This window comes from Danio rerio, chromosome 2, assembly GCF_052040795.2.
Source record: "Danio rerio strain M-AB ecotype USA chromosome 2, GRCz13ab, whole genome shotgun sequence".
NCBI lineage: Eukaryota > Metazoa > Chordata > Actinopteri > Cypriniformes > Danionidae > Danio > Danio rerio.
In genome coordinates, this window is record NC_141022.1 from 7,043,211 (window position 1) to 7,065,714 (window position 22,504).

General features: G+C 36.4%; 2 protein-coding genes across 3 annotated transcripts in view; both read right to left on the reverse strand.

Annotated features, from left to right (window-relative positions):
* The window catches only part of LOC147846195 (uncharacterized), a 1,020,765-nt gene that overhangs the window by 118,908 nt on the left and 879,353 nt on the right, over nt 1-22,504 (reverse strand). The gene's annotated exons all lie outside the window — the stretch shown is intronic.
* si:dkey-119f1.1 overlaps nt 5,365-22,504 on the reverse strand; it is a 56,471-nt gene continuing 39,331 nt past the window's right edge. The window contains exons 20-27 of one of the 2 annotated variants that reach the window (XM_087239519.2): nt 22,292-22,462; nt 17,935-18,072; nt 17,695-17,840; nt 13,109-13,234; nt 11,168-11,273; nt 9,618-9,770; nt 6,553-6,650; nt 5,365-6,186 (exon numbers count right to left, since the gene is read on the reverse strand). In XM_087239519.2, coding sequence (XP_087095645.1) covers nt 6,090-6,186; nt 6,553-6,650; nt 9,618-9,770; nt 11,168-11,273; nt 13,109-13,234; nt 17,695-17,840; nt 17,935-18,072; nt 22,292-22,462 — 1,035 coding nt within the window. In that variant the 3' untranslated portion in view covers nt 5,365-6,089. 2 annotated transcript variants of the gene reach the window in all.

Genomic DNA, 22,504 nt, shown 5'->3' on the forward strand with positions numbered 1-22,504 from the left:
TATTTGATATTGTTAATTACATATTTTTATACACACCATTATATCTTTAACGTTTAAACTGTAAATTTATATAGATAGGAAAAATAAGTATGCAATATCCTGTACAATGCAGCAATGAATATTTGTACAGTTGAAGTCAGAATTATTAGCCCCTCTGAATTATTACCCCCGTTTATTTTTCCTCCCAATTTCTGTTTAACAGAGAGATTATTTCAACACATTTCTAATCATAATAGTTTTAATAACTCATTTCTAATCACTGATTTATTTTATCTTTGTCATGATGACAGTAAATAATATTTGACTAGATATTTTTCAAGACACTTCTGTACAGCTTAAAGTGACATTTAAAGGCTTAACTAGGTTAATTAGGCAGGTTAGGGTAATTAGGTAAGTTGTTTGTTCTGTAGACAATTGAAAAATTATATAGGGGCTAATAATTTTGACCTTAAAATGTTTTAGAAAAAATTAATAACTGCTTTTATTCTAGCCGAAATAAAACAAGTAAGACTTTCTCCAGAGAAAAAAATATTATCAGACACACTGTGAAAATTTCCTTGTTCTGTTAAAACATAATTTGGGAAATATTTAAAAAAGAAAAAAATTTAATGGGGGGCTAATAATTCTGACTTCAACTATATATAAAGCTGAAGGCATTATTATAAGCGGGTTCTAATAATTTTTATTAGTTTAAGAATATTTCTAGTGCTGTTTAATAGAGTACATTTTTTATCCAACATTAAAACATTATTTTAATCATTTTAAATAATAATTGTAATAATTTATTGTGTCATTGCTATGATGACAGTATAGTACGGTACATTTACAAGTCATTTGGCAAGATACAAGTATTCAGCTTAACTAGGTTAATTAGGTTAACCAGGCAAGTTAGTTTAGTTCTAATAACATTGACCTTAATAACTATTTTAAATTTGAAATTTCTAAAACTAAATCAAACTACTCCAGTCAAAGTAAAATAAGACTCTCAAAAAAAAAAGAAAAAAAACACAGGACAATGTGCAAACAAGGAGTAATACAGAATATATATATATATATATATATATATATATATATATATATATATATATACACACACACACACGCACGCACACACGCGAGCACATACACAACCTGACAAAAGTCTTTTCGCCTCTCCAAGTTTGAGGAAAAAAATAATACCTTGACTTCTAGTTGATCATTTGGTATCAGAAGTGGCTTATATGAACGGCAACAGCCTCTAGATTACACTTATTTATCAAAATTAAATATTATCATGTCTTGATTATTAATTATTTAATTAGGACAGTAAGGTCTGACTTTGCTAAGACAAAAGTCTTGTCACTTATCAGAAACAACGTCCAGTATAAAATATAAAGTCATGGTGCAGTGGAAAAAGATTTAACATTGTGTTTGACTCCCATCAGCTTGGAGGACTGCATCCATACATCTCTGCAATGACTCAAATCACTTATTAATAAAGTCATCTGGAACGGCAAAGCAAGCGATCTTGCAGGACTCCCAGAGCTCATCAAGATTATTTGGATTCATCTTCAGTGTCTCCTTCTTCATCTTACACCAGACACGCTCAATAATATTCATGTCTGGTGACTGGGCTGGCCAATCCTAGAGCACCTTGCCCATCTTTGCTTTCAGGAACTTTGATGTGGAGGCTGAAGTATGAGAAGGAGCGCTATCCTGCTGAAGAATTGACACTCTCCTGTGGTTTGTAATGTAATGGGCAGCACAAATGTCTTGATACCTCAGGCTGTTGATGTTGCCGTCCACTCTGCAGATCTCTTGCACGTCCCCATACTGAATGTCACCTCAAACCATGACTTTTCCTTCACCAAACGACTGATTTCTGTGAGAATCTTGGGTCCATGCGGGTTCCAGTAGATCTTCTGCAGTATTTGTGATGATTGAGATGCAGCTCAACAGATCTACCTTCTGCTACTTTTCCATTTGATCAATTAAAAGTCATTATTTGTTGATCTTACAACTGGGATTGGCAACAATAATTTTGTCATGTAGTTATAGATATATTCAGTTTTAAATGCGTTCATTTATTTTCCTTCGTCCAAGTCCCTTATTATTAGGCGTCGCCACAGTGGAATGAACCACCAACTATTCCGGCATAAGTTTGACGCAGCGAATGCCCTTCCAGCCACAACCCAGTGCTAGAAAACTTTTTTTTTATTAATTTCAGTTATATTATTGACAAATCTGCAAATGTTTATTTGATTTATTTACAATACAGTTTGTATTTTCTTTTTAGTAGATGTATTATACGAGACAGGGGCGCCCCCAAGGGGTGGCCTTGTGTAAACTCTGGCCACCCCTGTGGCCACCCCATTATGATAGTTGCCGATATTATTAATTTAAATGCATTTACTTAAATTCACAATACTTCAATAAATAAATGAATAAATAAAATGCAGCCTAAATTATTGTGGATTGATCAGCGCCACTGACGAAGCAGATTCACTGAGATTGCACACTTTTTATTAAGAAATTATTATTTTTGAAATGAAAAAGTTGTGTTTTATCTTATTAAAAACCACAAATCCAAAATAAATAAATAAATGCATTTTGAAATCTGCTTTTCAAAATCTAGTTTACTTAGCAACTACAATATTTTGCTGGTTGACTTAAAAGGGCCAAAAATCCTAATGATTTTGTGGGTGTATTTTGCAAATAGGTACAGGAATATGTATTAACATTGTGGTTCACAAAGTAGCATGGATAAATTATATTGGGGTATGTATAGTAAGCGTGTGTACATACTGTAGTAATGCCTTTTGTACAGTTTGTTCATTTGTTTGGTTTATTAATTCATTCATTAACCTTCATTAATGTTAGACATGGCATATATTGTATGTTGTACAAGAATTAACTTACCTGAAAGAGGTTTTAGACTAAATATTGATTTTTATTTGGTTTGCACTTGTACTTGCAGGAATAAATTACAATATTTCAAGAGTAATTATTGGATTTCATTAAAACTACATTATTTATTTTACCAAAAACAAAAATATAACATTACTCCTTATTTACAATATATACACAATTCATAATTTTTTGTGTGCCACCCCAAAATTTGTTGTGGCCTTACTTGGCCACCCCTAAGAAATTTTTCTGGGGGCGCCACTGATACGAGAGACTTGCAGTTTTTAATGTTTTAAGATTTTAGCTACTAAACTCCCAAAATCATTCTAAATGTCCACACAGATTCAGTCTGGCCTTGCTCATGGGGTACAATGAACAAAGAATGAGCAATGAACAGACACCAAAAAACAAAACAAAAAAAAACAGACTATCACAAAAACCACAAGTATATCCGTCAAGAGGATCTCCCCCAAAAATGACAACATGGCCAGGAACAGCAAGCCAAATCAGTGATGAGGAACTGGATGGACAATCTAGCAGATGCTTATCACTACTGAACTACAACTGTAGTACTGCAAACAAGCGTGACTGCATGTCATAAGCTTCACCGGGAAACCGCAATTACAGCAGTATTTGCATTCAGAGGCCACATGAACTCAATGTCAATGCTTAAACTTGTTCTAAGCACAAAAACAGCAACCTCAGGCAATGACTAACAAGTAAATGACCGGTTGGATCAGGCCCGTGTAGAGACTGTCTTAAGGGCATGTGCAGGATAAATTTTTTGAAGGGGGGGGTTTGTTGTTGTCGCGCGCGTACTGAAGAGCGATGTTGTCGCGCGCGTATTGTAAAACCCGGGGGTGGGGTTTGTGCGTACTCAACAGCGGTGTTGTCGCGTGGCTACTGAAGGGCGGAATGTGTCGCCGGGGCACTTTTGATCATTTTGGAAGGGCACTTTCTATCCAAAACTAAAAAGGGCATGTGCACTGCACAAGTTGAGCCCTATGTGTGCACGTGCCTGGGTTGGATCATCAGTAGTGTGATTTCTTTCAACATTTTTCAACCTAGGGCTGGGCAATAAAATCTGTATCGATATTGACATTGGTGTTCAGTCAAGAAATATCGATACAGATTTTATTGCCCAGCCCTAGGTTGAAAAATGTTGAAAAAAAAAAAAGATTCTATGTGAAGGCTATAGTTTTATTATAATGTGGCTGCTGAGCGGGTGCTTTAGAAGGAATGCTAATAAGCTTGGGTGTAAGTTTGTCATTTCCAATGAAGGCATGCAGCTTGCATGTGCATGTGAACCGCCCCCATTTTCCAGGCACACCTAGTTGAAAAATATCTGAACTTTTCCGAATGCCAAGCGCAATGATTTATGTAATTGGAGCTAACCAATCTGCTTCAAACTTTCAATGGAATATACACATTTCAGTAATAATTACCTCAGACAAACACAGCGCACCCAAACACTGCAGTGCTTTTTACTGTTCTCCATAAATTTGTATCGGAGCTGCAGCAATGGATTTCCGTTTGTCATCCTCTGAGAAAACACTTGATGGTCACCTAGTAACGAGAGACACCAGGGGATCATGAGCGGAAAGTCCATAGTAATTAGTCAAGGAATCCATGCGCACGCTTGTCACTCCAGGTCAGAATGACAACACATGTGAAAATGAGTGCAGTTCAGCAGCAGTGAGGAGATTGTAAATAAAAAAGGATGTCAGGTTGTGGGCAGAGTGGCTTTTGGGTTTCTTTTCTTGTGCATCCCAGCCACTAGCAACCCATCTGAAAGCATAGGGGTAATGTAGTCATTCAACTTCATAATTTGTAATGTTGCAGTATGTTTTTAAATACTGATGGTTGGTTCCTTTACTTGAGAGCTGAAATTTGATTCTTATCATTTGTGTTGTTGACAGAGTATGAGGTTTACTGTATCATTATTATTCGCACCTTACCATTGCACACACTTTGTAAACTTTTATATATCAAGTTTAAGAGTCTCTTTAACACTTGTGTTTATTTTATTATTATCAGATATTTTGCTTAAATATTTTTGTTTTTGACTTAATCTCCCTAAATGTATTGTTAAAAAATATTCATTAATTATCGATCCCGAATAATATGAAACACGATATTGTGATGTATTTTTTTGGCAATATCGCCTAGCCCTAATTCAACCTTTCATGTTCTGTTAACCCATTAACAGCACACAATGGATCAAACCAAATCAAGCCACAGATGCTTTTTTTTTAGTTTGAACTAGGAAACAACTGAATTTATTTTTTTAAACACCCAATGGAAAAAATAAAACAGTGAAAGATTGAAAATTGTTATTAAAACACTAACATTAAACAATCACCAGTCAATAAATGACGTATTTAACCAAATATAAACGCAAATAACATTGCAATCGCATTGATATAAGAAAATATAAAAACTACTATATTAGGAAAATGTAAAGTGCTAAACAGGATGTGACATTTTGGTTTTTAATAACTATTTAGACTAGAAACAAACACTTTAAAATGACACATTTGGAAAAGAAACACCTGTAAACATTTTTGCAATAGAGATCTATAAAGTGCATCTATAGAGATCTAAACCACATTCTGAAAACATTTGTTTTATTAGTGCTGTTTAACAATTAATAATACCTAAATCACATACAAAATAAAAGTCTGCATCTGTGTGTGTATGTATATATATATATATATATATATATATATATACACACACATACACACACATACACATATGCACACATATATATGTATGTATATATATGTATAAACACACACACACACACACACACACTCACATATATATGTATAAATAAATGTGCACACATTCATGTATATGAAGTATATTTATGTTTATACAAACAAATAAATACATACATATACGTAAATATTTTTAACTACATATACGTATGCACATTTATATATACATAACCAGTATATGGAGCCATATAATGTAAACACAAACATAATATTTTGTACGCAATTACTCGGTGTTAATCGTTAAACAGCACTAAAGCATACTTGAATTAAAATTCTGGATTAATACAAAAGCCTGCCTCTTATATCAAAGGTAATATGAATATGCAGCCTTCATAACAGAGCCTTGATGTCGCTTTGGGTTGTTTGTGTGTGTGTGCGCGTTATTGGGTTTGCCTCATACAAATCAGATGGTCAGAAACATCACTCTGGGTTCCTCTGGCTAAAAGGAAGAGCAGAATGGCCACGTTCTGGGTCGTTCAGTCGCAGGACGCGGATCAGGCTGTTTATTGGAAGTGAACTGGAAAAAAGAAATGGAAAAACTCTTTTATTAGGAGTCAAAGAACATTTATCTTCATTCTTGGACATGAAACATATGAGCAACTCCAGGCAAATGTCAACCTTGAGGTGAGCATAATAGTGAAACCCTTTCTAGGTTTTTTGTTTAGGCTTGTGCTTTACAGTACTGCAGAAATACTCAAAAAAGTGTGCGAATCGCGCCACAGCATGTCTATTCACATCTTTGTATTTAATTAACAAGTAAATCACTCACGCTTGTTGCTTCATCTTTGTCTATTACAAGCACAAATGAGCTCCTTTATTAACGCGTGTTTCATGAATCTTCTAATATTCGAATCTGTGTAGTGTAAATTTCCATAAGCTTTACCTCATGTTCTGTGGTGTAAGGAAAATGAACTGTCTGTAGCGCTGGCTGGCTGCGATCTTCAGCATCATGTCCATAGAAATCCTCCGGTTCACCATGTCCTGGAAGAAACGCACACTTTAGTCACCTGATTCTCGTTAGTAGCCATGACAAACACATTTTTGTATTCCCACAATGCTCTCGACTCTTAAACGGATGGTTCACCCAAAAATGAAAATGACTCCTGATTTGCTCGGCCACATGTTTTTCAAAACAAGAGTTTCTTTCTCCTGTTTATCAACAAATAGGATTTTTTTTTTTAGGAATGCTGGAATGCAGACAGTTGGCTGCAGCCATTAACTTCCATAGTAGGATATCAACAATATAGAAGTCTGTGTTTTCGATAGGGTTTCAGTCAAACAGTTGTAGTTAACAATCGTTTGACTACAAACCCTATCGAAAACATCTTTTGTGTTCAACAGAGTAAATTCTGATTGAAATTCTGATTCTAATTAAGGCCCCGTTTACACTAATGCGCTTTCGTATTAAAACTAATAAGTTTTGCTACAGTTACGCCATCCGTCCACACTACGCCGGAGTTTTCGAGCGCCGAAAACAGAGCGTTTTGAAAACGCTGGAGAGGCCGTTTTCATTCGAAAACACTGCTGCTCCCTCCAGTGTGGATGGGGGAAAACGGAGACATCTGAAAACGGAAGCAGGGCTGCAGACATTCGCCTCTCTGATTGGGGCTTTTCCTCAATATTAAGTAGCCTACACACAGTTAAAGTTCTGCATCCTCTCCTTCTAAGTTCAGACTTCGCAAATTTAATATGGAAAACAGACTCCCGAGAACATGTTGGGTAAATCATCGAAGGGAACAGTGTACTTTATAACCTCATTCACATCACCCTGGCTACGTACGTTGTTTCACTTTCTTAACAATAAAATGAAAACATGATTTAAGGAACTGCTAGTTTCATTTTGATATTACCAACTTAACAGTCAGCAGAAATGTTGAGGCGTCGTGCTGCATATATGAGCGTCATCTTTATTGTATGCATATTTATAACAAAACTTAGCCATTAACATCACTGCCTTCTTTCTTTCTCAGTAAAAATTCGAAACATACCCTCTCTTTTGCTGAAAATCTAATTTAATAATCAATAATGGCCATTATAAAATTATAATGTACAATAAGTTTATACATTTTTATACATTATGGGTAGGGCCACCTGGAATCTGCGCGTGCAGATTTTTAGCCCATCATTAACTCTGTTTATTTACTTGAGTAAATGTGTGTAAATCTATATTTATTCAGTTTTTTTTATTAATTTCAGTAATATTATTGACTAATGTGAAAATGTTCATCTGATTTATGTACAATGCAGTTTGTACAGTAATATTTTCTGTCTTTTTCTAGAGATATTATATGACAAACTTGCTTTATTTACCAAATAAAGTGAATCTAATTGGGTTTGCATTTTAAACATTAAATAAAAGTTATAGATAAAATATTATTTTTTATTTCATATATTAAGGTTTTAGTTATGATACTCCCCAAAAAATTCCGCAGTTATTCGCAGACTTTTACCAAAATTCTCTGCAGAAATAGCAAAAACCGTTCGCAGACTCCGTCAGGCCCTAATTATGGGAAATAAAGGCAAGCAATCAGTCAATATACAGAATGTACATGGTTACATTAACTATTAACTAATATCAAAGCTCAGCCAAAACATGTTACCTGAGAACAATAATAGATGTAAAAGACCAAAGTCAGGGAATATGTCTTTAGATAAAGACAACAAGATAAATTAAATATCATGTTTAACAAATATAGTGAGATTAGATCTAGCGGTAGATCCTGGCTAGATATGCTACAGCGCATGCCAGTGTGTGTGTGTGTCACGTGATGTGTGTTTTCATTGGTGTGGTGTAGATGGAGAGTTGTTCAGAAATGCTGGGTGAAACGCTAGTGTGGACGTGGATCGTTTTCATTCTAAAATGCCGTTTTAAAACTAAAACGTAATAGTGTAAACGGGGCCTAAGTAAATATATAGATTGATGGCTTTGTTCTAAATCTAAGCTTAAAACGGTTATAATGTTGCATTTTTTTCTTAAAGGGCTATGAAACCCCCATGTCTCAGCAGGTTGTTTTCACACCTCTAGTTTAAAAAAATTCAGGAAAGTGGGTGTGTCCAGCTTTGTTACTGTGTTTCCACGACCCACAGTATTTAGCCGTTAATGAAGGGTCGTTTGTGTTTGTTTCCATGAACCACGGGGTTTGTTGCATGTTTTCCCCATCAATGTTGTCAGGGGCGATACAACAAAGCTGTTTATGTGCAGCAAGCATTTTTGTCAGGAGAGCAGTACGAGACTTGGAAAATGGCAGACTTTGTCTTTTATCAGGAGTTCGTTCCCATTTCGACACATCGCCGTGCTGCTGTGTTCGCCTAAATCCTCTAGATTACCAGCAGTGCTAATGGTTAAAATAGACAGGGCAAGAGACCTGCTGCACTGAGCCTGCATTCAAACCTATGATTCAGACCCGGAGATTGAGGGAGAAGTCCTCATTTATAGTGTTTATATGAACACGATTATCTTTATAATGATATAAATTGTGGTTATCTGTATATCAAATTACGAATAACAAATGTAGCATTTAAATTACTGTTTATTTCTTTGCATTTTAACTTTGTAAACTATTAAATCATGGGTCATCAATTTTGTGAGCCGACTGACAACCAGTTGTTCGCTCCCCTCCTCGCCTCCTCCACTGGCCACGCCCACCCCTGCCCTTTGCTCGGAGCTCCACGCCCATAATGATGCATCTTTTGAAAAAAATCTAAGGTGAACCTGAACTGAAAGTGGGGGGTGTCATGGCTCTTTAACACACCTGATTCAGATCATCAGCTCGTTAAAGGAGAGATTCCTGAACTGATCCTTGTGTGTCGAGTAAGTGAGACATACAAAATGTGCAGGATGGGGGGTCTGGAATTGAGAACCACTGTTCTAAAGAATACAAGTCTTCACACAATACACACTTGCTGTGCGAGATACAGTCTAACCAGGTTATTTTTGTTTTTTTGTACCATATAGACATCAAACTCATCCAAGGCACGGAAAGGAACTTCAGCAATTTCCCACAGTGACAGGACGAAGCACACGGTGGAAAACGAACGCTCTCCTCCAGATAGCGAACGCATGTCACTCAGATCAGCCTTCCCACCCTCTCCTGGCTGAACCTGAAGGGAAAAAAACACATAATCATCATCACGAAAAAAAAAAAAGCATTGTGTCAAGGGTGCAAAAAGACCACAATTTATAATTATAAAATATGATTGTAAATTCACCCAAAAATTTAAAATCTGTCATCATTTACTCACCCTTCATTTTCTCAAAATATATTTAAGTTTCAAATTTGAGAATTTGGGATGATTTTAAGGGCTCAAGCCATTTTAAGGATCTGCTATCAGTTCTGGAGAATTATTGCTGAATAAACTTTATTTAAAGCAGGGGTTCCCAAGCTTTTCTGCCTGCGACCCCCAAAATGACCCCCAATATCCTCTGAGGTGGTTATAAATACAAAAACCTTGCATGTGATGGCGCACACACACCAATAGACCCAAGTCTATTCTTCGTTTAATTTTTTAATGTATGCAAGTGCTGTAAATGGGCCAGAAAGTTTAACCTGGTGTTATAAAATCAATCTGCCGCATATGACACTATTGCTGCATCTTTAATATAATGTAATCACCCCAGGGGTCGCAATCCAACAGAACTAGTAACTATAAGCTACTATAGTAACTATAAAGTATATAGTAACTATAAACAACTATTTTTTCTCTTCAGTAGGTTATGGATAAAAGATGGTAATTCTTATGGTTTAATAAAAATAAATAGATTTTTTGGAAATCACCAGGCGACCGCCCCCGCCCCCTTCATTATCATGCGACCCTCGGGGGCTCCCAACCCCCACTTTGAGAAGCACGTATTTATAGTAGCATAATTTAACTGACCAACCTTTTCTAATTTGCGATATTTGATATTTATCCGCACAGTTAACAATCTCACATGAGAAATGCTTGTGTTTCCGGCGAGCGTGTCATGTATAAAAGCCTTCACAGTTCTCGGGATATTGAGGGCAATCCTAGTATTTTTTTTCAACTGAAAGGAGCATAATAAAGAGATCCCGACTTCTGTCAGAAAATGTTGATTTTTCTTCAGAAGAATGGTTAAAAACCATTCACTCTTCACACTTAAATCATTGTACATTCTTTTACAGGAAAAAAATATTTATTTTAACAATTATACGTTTCATTTCATTTTACATTAAAAACTTAATAATAAAATAAAGTGTTTTTAATTCTATTTAAGTTGTATTTTGCTTTTTTTCATAAAAAAAAACACTACAAAAAGTACCGATAAGAGAACCATTAAAGTACCGAACCGATAAGTGGTATCAATAAAAGTAGTAATACCAATAAAACCTTAACGATACCCATCCCTAGTTACAACATCTATTCTAAAACACCAACCCCAAAGACATTCAGGATATTAAAAGATTTAAATATAATAATGCATCTACACATAACACATTTAAGTCATGGAGAAAAAAGCTACTTCAGTGATGAATCCTTACTGATATGGAGAGAATCTCATTCTTGTGGTCAAAGATCATCTTCCCTTTATATCCTCTCTGAGACAGCATCGAGTGAAAGTTGTATTTGCAGCGTACAGATAGATACCTGAAAACACAAACAAACACACCTTGATAGCCAAAAAAAATGATGGAAACCTGTTACCCATAGTTGTTTATCCCACTATGGAAGTCAATGGTTACAGGTTTTCAGGAAGTAAATTAAATAAGTAAAACTTTAGTTTTGGGTGAACTATTGCTTTAACATAAGCATTTAATGACTCTAAATTTAGTGTATTAGCATTAAAGTGGACCTATTATGCTTAAATCACTTTTATAAGGGATTTACACAAAGTTGTGTAGCAACAGTGTGTGAATACATCCAGTCTCTAATGGTAAAAGTTAATTAATTCTAGCTTTTATAATCACACTTAATAAAAAAAGTCTGCAGAAACACTGATTGACATTCTCCCTTTGTACGTGTCATCAGAGGGAAAAGCCCCACCCATTAGTGACAATCTCTACCTCAGGGGTGCTCAATCCTGTTCCTGGAGATCTACCTTCCTGTACAGTTTAGCTCCTACCCTGATCAAACCCACCTGAACCAATTAATTAGGACCTGAAATCCACTTGATAATTACAGACAGGTGTGTTTGATAAGGGTTGCAACTGAAATCTGCAGGAAGGTAGATCTCAAGGAACAGGATTGAGCACCCCTGCTCTACCTTATTAGCATAGATAGCCCTAAGTGAAAAGCAGCCATCCGCTAGTTTTTACACTGTACCTGTTGAAGATAAAAGCCCCTTTCACACAGTGATACCGGTAAATATATGGAAAATTTCCGGAACGACTTTACCGGTAAATTCAAAAAAGTGCTGTTCACTCAGGCGAGAACGTAACGGAAATTTTCCAGAAAAGAGCATTCACACATCCATTCCAAAATACCGGTAAATTCTGACATCATTAACCAGAAATGAGCTCTAAATGGCTGCGCTTGTATTTGTAAACATTTGACTGCATCACAAACTCTGTGGATGGATCAGTATTGTGAACAACTTCGATGAAAACATATAGAGAAACACTTTCGCATGTCGAGATTTACATGATATGCGTGTGTGCTGGCGCTCATGGGCTGTTTCACGGGCACATGCAAAGCTTGAAAGTAAACAAACAACGGCTTACCATAAGCATCTTATCGATAATTAATTACACGGTTGGCATTAAGATGAACATATAAGCATTATCTGACTAATTTCTAGCAGCTAAATGTGTCTGAAAAAATATTTAAAGGCTTTTATTCTCATAAACCGTGCGGACGTGAATGCGTCTGACTGTTCTGATTGGCTAAAGCAGACGTCTCACGTCAGCACGTTCTAGACGTGCACGCACTCTTTCAGGGAATCTTCCTTCTGCGTTCACACAGCGCAGCATTCCGGCAAATTACCAGTAATGTTACAACTTCTCTTTCCGGAAAATAGCCAGAACAAATTTACCGGTATTTTCAAAAAGGGCCTGTTCACACATACACACCATTCCGGAAAATTGGCGGTAATTTTCCGGAAAGGTGTGTATGTGTGAAAGGGGCTAATGTCAGCGACTAAGAGGTCTTATGAATGTCGAGTTTTAGAACGCAGAAAGGCATTTGTAGCTCCGCCCTCTTTTGAAAATGGGGACAGGGAGAACAATCTCATATGAATGTAAAGCAACAGTCACCAGAAGCTGCTGCGGATTTTAAATTCAGTGTAAGATATTTCCCACTGAAGTGAATACTGAGGTAGGGTTTTATTCTTGCACTCCTCCTCTCATCTTTCACTCACAAAAACTATTGTTTGGAGGGGTGTGGCTAAACTTTTTTTTCACCCAATCCAAACAAACTGACGTCGTCAGTGAGTTAACTAACATTTATCAGAACCAGACAATCCTGTAACGAAGAATAAAACTTACATTCTCATTTCAGCGTAAACGTTGTGCCTGGTGGTCATGATCTTAGATAACTGATGGATGAACGCATCCAGACCCTTCACCTGGCGGGATATTTTACCAAACTTCTCCCTCGCCTCATGGTACTCTCTAGAGGCAAAGAAATGAAAACATCAAAAGTGCAACATCATAACAAATACACCACACTTTATGAATATGCAGGGTAAAACACCTCAAAAAAACCATTACATGTGTTACTGATTACATGAGATAAAATGTATCTTTTCTATGTTAAAAGGAGTTTTTATCTGACCATCTGAGACAGCAACACATAATATTTCTAATTTAGAAACCGTTTCTAGTTCTGCAAAGTTGCAGCAAAACTAATACTTACGTGCTTTGTTCAGTGTCAAATGCTACCAATGTGAGTTTAAACACCATTTATTGTGACATTTATTGCCATGCTATTAAAAGAAGCAGCAGATTCACCTTAGATCTTGAAAAACAACAACTAGCAAAGGGTTTGAAAATGAGTCATTCTGCTGCTTTTCATTAAGACTACTACTACATAAACAACTATTACTTCAACCATTACTACTATTACTACTACCACCACCACCACCACCACCACTACAACTGCTAGCACTACAACAACAACTTCTTCTTCTACTACTACTTCAACCATTACTACTTCTATTACTTCAACAACAACTACTACTACCACTAGCACCGCCACTACTACTGCTAGCATTACAATTACAACTACTTCTACTACAACAACTTAACTACTACTTCAACCATTACTATTTCTATTACTTCAACAACAACAATTACTACTACCACTAGCACCGCCACTACTACTGCTAGCATTACAATTACAACTTTCTCTACTACTACAACTTAACTACTACTTCAACCATCACTACTACTACGACTTCAACAACTACTTCTACTACTATGAAGACTACTACTACTGCTAGCACTACAATTACAACAACTACAACTTCTTTTTCTACTACTACTTCAACCATTACTATTTCTATTACTTCAACAACAACAACTACTACTACCACTAGCACCGCCACTACTACTGCTAGCATTACAATTACAACTACAACTTCTACTACTACAACTTAAACAACTACTACTTCAACCATCACTGCTACTACGACTTCAACAACAACTAGTTCTACGACGACGACAACTACTGCTAGCCCTACAATTACAACTACAACTTCTTTTTCTACTACTACTTCAACCATTACTATTTCTATTACTTCAACAACAACAACTACTACTACCACTAGCACCGCCACTACTACTGCTAGCATTACAATTACAACTTCTACTACTACAACTTAACTACTACTTCAACCATCACTACTACTACGACTTCAACAACAATTACTTCTACTACGACGATGACTACTACTACTGCTAGAACTATAATTACAACAACTACAACTTCTTTTTCTACTACTTCAACCATTACTATTTATATTACTTTAACAACAACAACTACTACTACCACTAGCAACGCCACTACTACTGCTAGCATTACAATTACAACATCAAACTTCTACTACTACAACTTAAACAACTACTACTTCAACCATCACTACTACTACGACTTCAACAACAACTACTTCTACTACGACGATGACTACTACTACTGCTAGCACTACAATTACAACAACTACAACTTCTTTTTCTACTACTTCAACAACAACTAACACCACCACCACTATTACTGTTAGCACTACAGCTACAACAACTACAACTTGTTCTTCTTCACCGACTACTTCAACCATTACTACTTCTATTACTTCAACCAGAACAACTGCTACTACTACCACCACCACTACTAATGCTAGCACTACAACTACAACTTCTTTTTCTACTACTACTTCAACCATTACTACTACTTTTACTTCAACAACAACTACTACCACCACAACTATTACTGTTAGCACAACAGCTACAACAACTACAACTTGTCCTCCTTCTACGACTACTTCGACCATTACTACTTCTATTACATCAACAACAACTGCTACTACTACCACCACCGCCACTACTACTGCTAGCATTACAATCACAACAACTAAAACTTCTTCTACTATTACTTCAACCATTACTACTACCACAAAAAACAATGCCACTACTACAGCTAGCCCTACAACCACTACAAATACTACTTCTACCATTACTACTACGACTTTAACAACAACTACTACCACCACCACCACGACTACTACTGCTAGCACTACAACAACTACAACTTCTTTTTCTACTACTACTACTTAAACAACTAGTACTTCAACCATTAATACTACTATTACTTCAACAACAACAACTACTACTACCACAACCACCGCCACAACTACAGTTAGCACAACAGCTCCAACAACTACAACTTCTTCTTCTACTACTACAACCACAACCAACACCGCCACTACTACTGCTACTACTACTACTTCAACCATTACTACTTCTACTACTACTACTACCAGGGATGGGCAGTATTATTAATACATGTATTACAAATTACACAATACTATTTTGTATTTGAACTTAATAGGGTTTATGAAAATGGGTTAATGTTTTGTGATGAACAAAACATTATGAAATGGGTAATGTTTACTCATGAACTCACGGAGACTGAGACGGAGAAAATAAAAGCACATGTGCAGGAAAAATCAAAACATTATCTTTAAAATAACAACTTGTATTGAAAATGTTGACAGAGGTTTGTGATAAACGAATTACAGAGGAGCATTAATTAAATGTTTATTTTGTGTGGACCAATCGATTCGATGTATAGGCCTGCTATGTTGACTATTTCTATTTGTCGGGAGAAAAAAAACTTAATCTGAAAAAACAGTCTATGCTGGTTATTTAAAAATGATTCAGTCAGTGTTTTCGCAGCCTAATATTTCTGTAGCCTAATCTAAATTTGTAATTTAAGGGAAAATATTGAGGGCGGCCCTACTATTTTATTATGTTTATTTAGTAGACATATATTCTGTTTTTGTTGTTGGAAACGCTGCAGGTGTGTGAAAATTCTGTTGTTCGCACATCTTAAAATAAATCAATCATAGATATATACATTAGATGTCGCCTGGCCTATTGTTGTCTATTGGACGGAATATGTGAATAGCGCCGCCATCTTGGTACAGGGTAGCACTCCTTTGAAATGAATGCGGGACCAAGGTAGAGTGGAGGACTGTGGCCATCCAAAGCCAGAGTGATACACATATACACATATATCTACGATCGGGAGTTTTCCTGGATGTTAGTATGTAATTTTTTTTTCTAATTACGAAAATTATAATTTTACATCACTTTTCTACATTGATGGATCAGTGATCGCACGGGTTTTCCTGACAAAAAGCTTGTGTTTGTGTGTACAGAAATGTACTATCCACCCTCCTTGTTAAATTTGATCTTATCATGTCTTATCATGTCCTGAAACACAGCTCCTCTCCTGCTTTCACTTCTCATACTGACGGAGGGAGCGATTCGTTTGTGAATGAATCCCCCGAACGACTCTTTCACTAGCTGACAGTAATAAGTTTATGGCACCGCAGCATCTCGTTGTCATTTTTCTTTTGCAATGTTTTTCTGATTTTATTCAACAAAACTAGCATAAGGCGAGTGTTTAGTGCGAGTTGGAGCTGCTATGCCTTATGGTGAATGCAGTAAGTGACTGTCATCATCAATAACGTTACCTGATTATCACAAAAGTTCATAACATACAAAAACAGAAAAAAAACTTAATTATACCAATGAAATGTTCTGCCTTTGTGCTTTGTTTTCTTTGTTTGCTCGTTACTACACCCGTAGACAGCGGTAAAGTTCAGCATCTTCACGTAATAACACTGTCTTGTCTAGTGCGGTTGAATGACATTTTGTAATGGGAGCACTGTACCAATGTGGCGGCGCTAATGACGCATGCTCAGGGTCCCTATGCGATATCTAGTGTATATATCTATGTAAATCAATATTTAAAAATGCAATATTTTACGCATCCGACAAAAAACAGACATGTCAAATAATTATTTTTAAAATAAATGATAATTTAATATTCTGATCGGTTAACAGTTAATATATGATAATGTGGTTGTCTGTTGGGAAGCATCCCTAGTTTGTGTCTATTGAACCAGTCGGAAACTATATATATATATATATATATATATATATATATATATATTGGCCTTTGAATGGCTGGTCATTCTAAAAAAAATTTAATTGCACAATTGAGAAATTTGGTCGCACATACAACCCAATTGGTCGCACTCTAGAGCCCTGTTTGTGTAAATCTATTTATTAAATGTGCTAAATAATTCCTAAACCATTAACCATTGCATTATAGATGTTGTGTTCAGGCATTCATAAAATCTAAAATAAACATAAATAACTTAAAATGGGATGGACAGAGCTGCAGGATGAGTAAATTGACTGCAAACTTATTTTTTATTAGCTTTAATAATCCTGGAACTTTTTTTCTAGATATTACACACAATTACTAGTTTCTTTAATTAGACTTTTGGGTGAAACACCATCAGCTCACATTCTTTTGAAATACTTCGTGAAGCTTGTAAATGTACCTGACGATGGTGTCTCTGTGTCCCTGTTGGTCCTGCTGTGTATTGATCTTGCTTTTCAGTCGGTTGATCTCGCTGTCCAAACTCTTCGCCGTTCTCCTCACATCCGAGCGCTCTGGGCAGATTTCTGAGGCCTTTGCAATTGCAGCCTGTAAAAAAATAAAATAAAAATAAAAATAATAATAATAAAAAACACACTATTCTTTTCATATTTAAAACTATTTAAAACATATTTTTTTTTACCTGTAATTCCTGCTCCTTCTGATTCAGGCTCGTCTTTAGTGTCTCGATCATTTGCAAGTGGGTTTTTCGTTTTTCCTCATAGTGTTTTCTGTGGTGTTTACTCCTCTCCACCTCCTGATCACTGTTGTTCAAACGCTCCTACATACAATCACGTAAAAACAAAATTGTTTACGGTTTACATCCAAAAAAGGGTAAGCCAAAACATACTGATCGCCCAAACACGTGCCAAACATAAAAAAAAAAACAGAATTACATGTAAAAATTTTCATGACAATTATTGTTTTACTCTGTTATTTGATAGTTGAAAAATTAGGTGCTTGCAACAGCGTCCTATAATAGCTAATCGCACAGACTGTGACGTTGCTTCATTTTTCAAACTTTCTTTTAATATGTTGAACACATTAATAATGGGTTGGGGTGGTATGCATCATGCAAATTTTGGCTTCACTTTAAATTATAATGATGACAGATGAAACCAGATTAAAACCATCAATCATTTTCATAGTAATTGACAAGGCAACAAAACATTGCTGCAACTCTGATACAAGTTTTATTTACGGAGAAAATTTAAAAGCACTGCAGTGTTTGGTTGTTCTGAGTTTGTCTGAGATATTTGCTAATTAGTCTACCAAAATGTGTGTTTCATACAATGTGTGAAACTGATTGGTCAGTTCTTGTCACGTGATTCGCGGTGCACCTGGAAGGTAAGGGCGCATCGCACAGCACTACTACAAATATGTGTGCGCCTCTAACAAACTTGTGCGCAGAAAAGATGCTACATGTAAAGGGCACTGTCATTTGCGATCTCCAGGAGTTGATCACAGACATGCTGGATTCACATGATTTGTTGACGAATAGGTTGCGGATTCATTCCTTGGCAGTACGTGGGTCTTTTCCCTCTCACAAATAAAATTTTCAGAGATGTCTGTTTCTTACTCCTTTTGTTGCTTGTGGGTTAAATTTGGTCATTTGGAGATGTAACCGAGAGAATACGGTCATTTTTTTAAATAATTTTTTTTTTAAATAAAAGATCGTTCAGACTCTGATAATAGATAAAACGGAAATAATTAATGATTTCTTGAGCGGCCTGGTACTAATTGATACACTGACTGGTACCGGTCCGGGGGTTGAGGACCACTGATCTATGTAACAAACTTGTTAGGGGCCAAGCACCGTAGGTGCGTAGGCACCTATTGCTTTCGTTAGTGTTCTTCTTCTTCCGTTTCTTCCGCCGGATTTGAATGGCAGCCCATATAGGCGTATGCAGGAAAGTTGTATAATTTGGCACAATGATAGAGGCCAGTCTCAACATTAATCAGACCAAATATGAAGTCTCAAAATCAAACTCTCTAGCGCCACCACTTGTCCAAACTTTCACGTATGTTTGTTTATCATGATAACTTTTGAACCGAATGGGCTACAATCAAATTTCTTTTTTTCCTCTGATTCCTTGGCTCAGTCCGATTTAAACGCACCCTATGACGTCATTTTCCGTCATGAATTTTTTCGTGCTATTTTACATTTTTCGAAAAACCTATTTGATCGAACTCGTCCTAGGCCGTTTCTCCGATTTTCACCAAAATTGAATTACATGATCTACAGACCATGCCAACCAAAAGTTATGGAATTCAAGTTGATTTGACCAACCGTTTTCGTTTAACTTGCGATCAAATTTTACGAAGAACTTGCGAAAATGGACTTGAGACGATATCTCCGTAACGCATTCACCGATTTACACCAAACTTGGTGTGTGTTATGACAACTAGGGTCTGAGGTTACATGCGGAGTTTCGGCGCACTGCCCCCTAGTGGTCCGGAGATACAAAAAACTTGCTTTTTTGGTTTATAACGCCTCAACCTTTCGTCCGAAACTCATAAAACTGGTCTCATTACATCCGCCAGAGCATGTCGAGCCGAGTGATGTCTGATTTTTACAGGTCAGCCATTTTGGGCATCGACCATTTCGATTTTTGGTCAAAAATGCTATATTTTACCAACACATTCACATATCATTACAAAACATGGTATGCATCTTCAACCCCATGCCCTGAAAGTCCTTAAAAACTTCTGGAGCAGCGCCACCTTTTGGTCAAAAGTGCTTGGCCCCTTAATTGCTGCTTGCAGCTATATTTTTGTATAGTTTTGTTTCTATGTATGTGTGTATCACTCACGCAAAATAAACATATATGATATGTCAAAACAAACTTCACTTTGGATGCGATTAATCTTTGCCCAGAACTAATTGTCAAGGATTAGATACAGCTAATGTTATATTTTAATTGGTTAAAAGTGTTTTATAATTAGTATGTATACATACAGTTGAAGTCAGAATTATTACCCCCCTTTAATTTTATTTTCTGATAATATTTTTTCTTCTGGAAAAAGTCTTATTTGTTTTATTTCGGCAAGAATAAAAGCAGTTTTTATTTTTTTCTAAAACATTTTAAGGTCAAAATTATTAGCCTCTTTAAGCTACTTATTTTTTCAATAGTCTACAGAACAAACCATCATTATGCAATAACTTGCCTAATTAACCTAACCTGCCTAGTTCACCTAATTAACCTAGTTAAGCCTTTAAATGTTGCTTTAAGCTAGAAGTGTCTTGAAAAATATCTAGTCATATATTATTTACTGTAAAAATAAATAAACAAAATAAATTAGTTATTAGAGATGAGTTATTAAAACTATTATGTTATAGTTGTGCTGAAAAAAATCTTCTCTTTGTTAAACAGAAATTGGGGAAAAAAATTTTTAACGGGGGCTAACAGTTCTGACTTCAACTGTATGTCTTTTACGCCCCATTCACACGGGGCGTCAGCGTTAACGCTTCCCATTCACTTTGAACGGGTAAAGTCAGGCATTGCGGAACTGCATTGTGGATCCATCGGCGTCGCTTCAGAGACGTTGCTCGCTGTAGAAGTTGGAACTAGCTCAACTTTAAGCGCCGACGGAAGCGTCAGCCAATTAGATTGATGTATGCAAATACACCAGCTAGACAGTGGCCTATTGGCTACTGAATTACATTGGCTGATGCTTCTATGACGATTGCGCCAGTCCCAACTTCAGACATGCCTTCAGTCAAGCGTTGACGCTGAAGCCCTGTGTGAATGGGGCTTTACATTGTTTTCTCTAGGATTTTTTCCAGCTGTGTTGGCAGGCCTTTTTTTACACAGATCTACCAACTACCTGTGGCGTGATTTCAATGTCAAATGTCGTGAGCGCAGTATTAGAAGTCGAGATCGCATTTATTTGTAGCCTACAGCATGCTGATCCATTTGCTTGCGTGCCGATTTCCTCTGCTCTTGCACAAAACTTCTTGCACGCCCCCTCAAATATATGTCTCTTCAAGAGCGTGCAGATCTTCTTGTGCGCTCTCAAATAAACGCTGCTGAAGTACGATTTAGTGCGTTTATATCTCTGGCATTTATTAAATTTGCTTATAATATTTATGAATGTCTATAATAGACCTAGAGCGATATTAATGCGTCCTGAAGTAAAGTGAAACGGATATACGTCGTGTTTGCTGGCCTCACGCATCATGCACCGGTCAGTCAGCAAGTCAGCATGTCACCTTAAAGGGTTACACAACTGACGCACAGCCCTACGATGGTTACAGAAAAGTTTGCGCCGTTATAATTCACTTACAATTTAATTAGTTTTGGTGCGATAATAAAAAATTTAATGTTTTGAATGAGAAGCCGTAATGTAGCGGTGGCGGGATGAGTTTTGGCGAGGCGCCCCGCCTTGACAGAATAAATGCAGCGGAAACCATGTTTTATCCATCTCTTAGCAACATCTATATATCATTTATCAATCTTTTAGCGCAATATTATGGTTTAGTACCATTATTTATTTATTTACTTCTATAACTTTCTACAAATATTTTTTAATAAAATTCAAATAAAATTAGCATTAATCCAGTATTCATTTTTATTGACCCAATCCATTCTAATTATGCTGGTTAAACCCAAAAAATTTTTATACTTTTGTATACTTTAATATTAACGTTTTATTTTATTTTATTTATTTATTTATTTTATTTTACATTTTTTTTCAACTACCCATGTTCTGCAGGTTGCAATGTCCCGAATTTTTGGTTGCCAATCTTAAGCCAATTGTTATGAGTGCTTTGAGCCAATTTAGAATTTCCCCAACCAGCGCAGAGCCTGGGGACCGTAGTGAGTGCTCCCCAGTCCGTATTACCATTTTATTTACGATGAAGTGACCCTAATAACACCACGTGCTATTTTGTATGCATTATCAAAAAGTAATCTAATGATTGAAAGTCACCCAGATGTTACAGCTCATGAAGAACTGATGATGTCACACGAGTTATTGAATAAAACGTCTTCTCTGACCTTAATGGGCTCAACTTCTTCTACAATGCTGTTCACGGCTTCCTTCTTTTGCCGGAAGACTTTCTCAGCCTCCTCATATTCCTTCTTGCAGGTTTGTGTCTGTCTCCGCAGAGCTTCGAACTCCTCTCCACAAACACTTATGCGTCCGCTCAGCTCCTCCAGTTCCTCCTCCTGAACACCCACACAAAATGAGACGGGTAAATTACACAAATA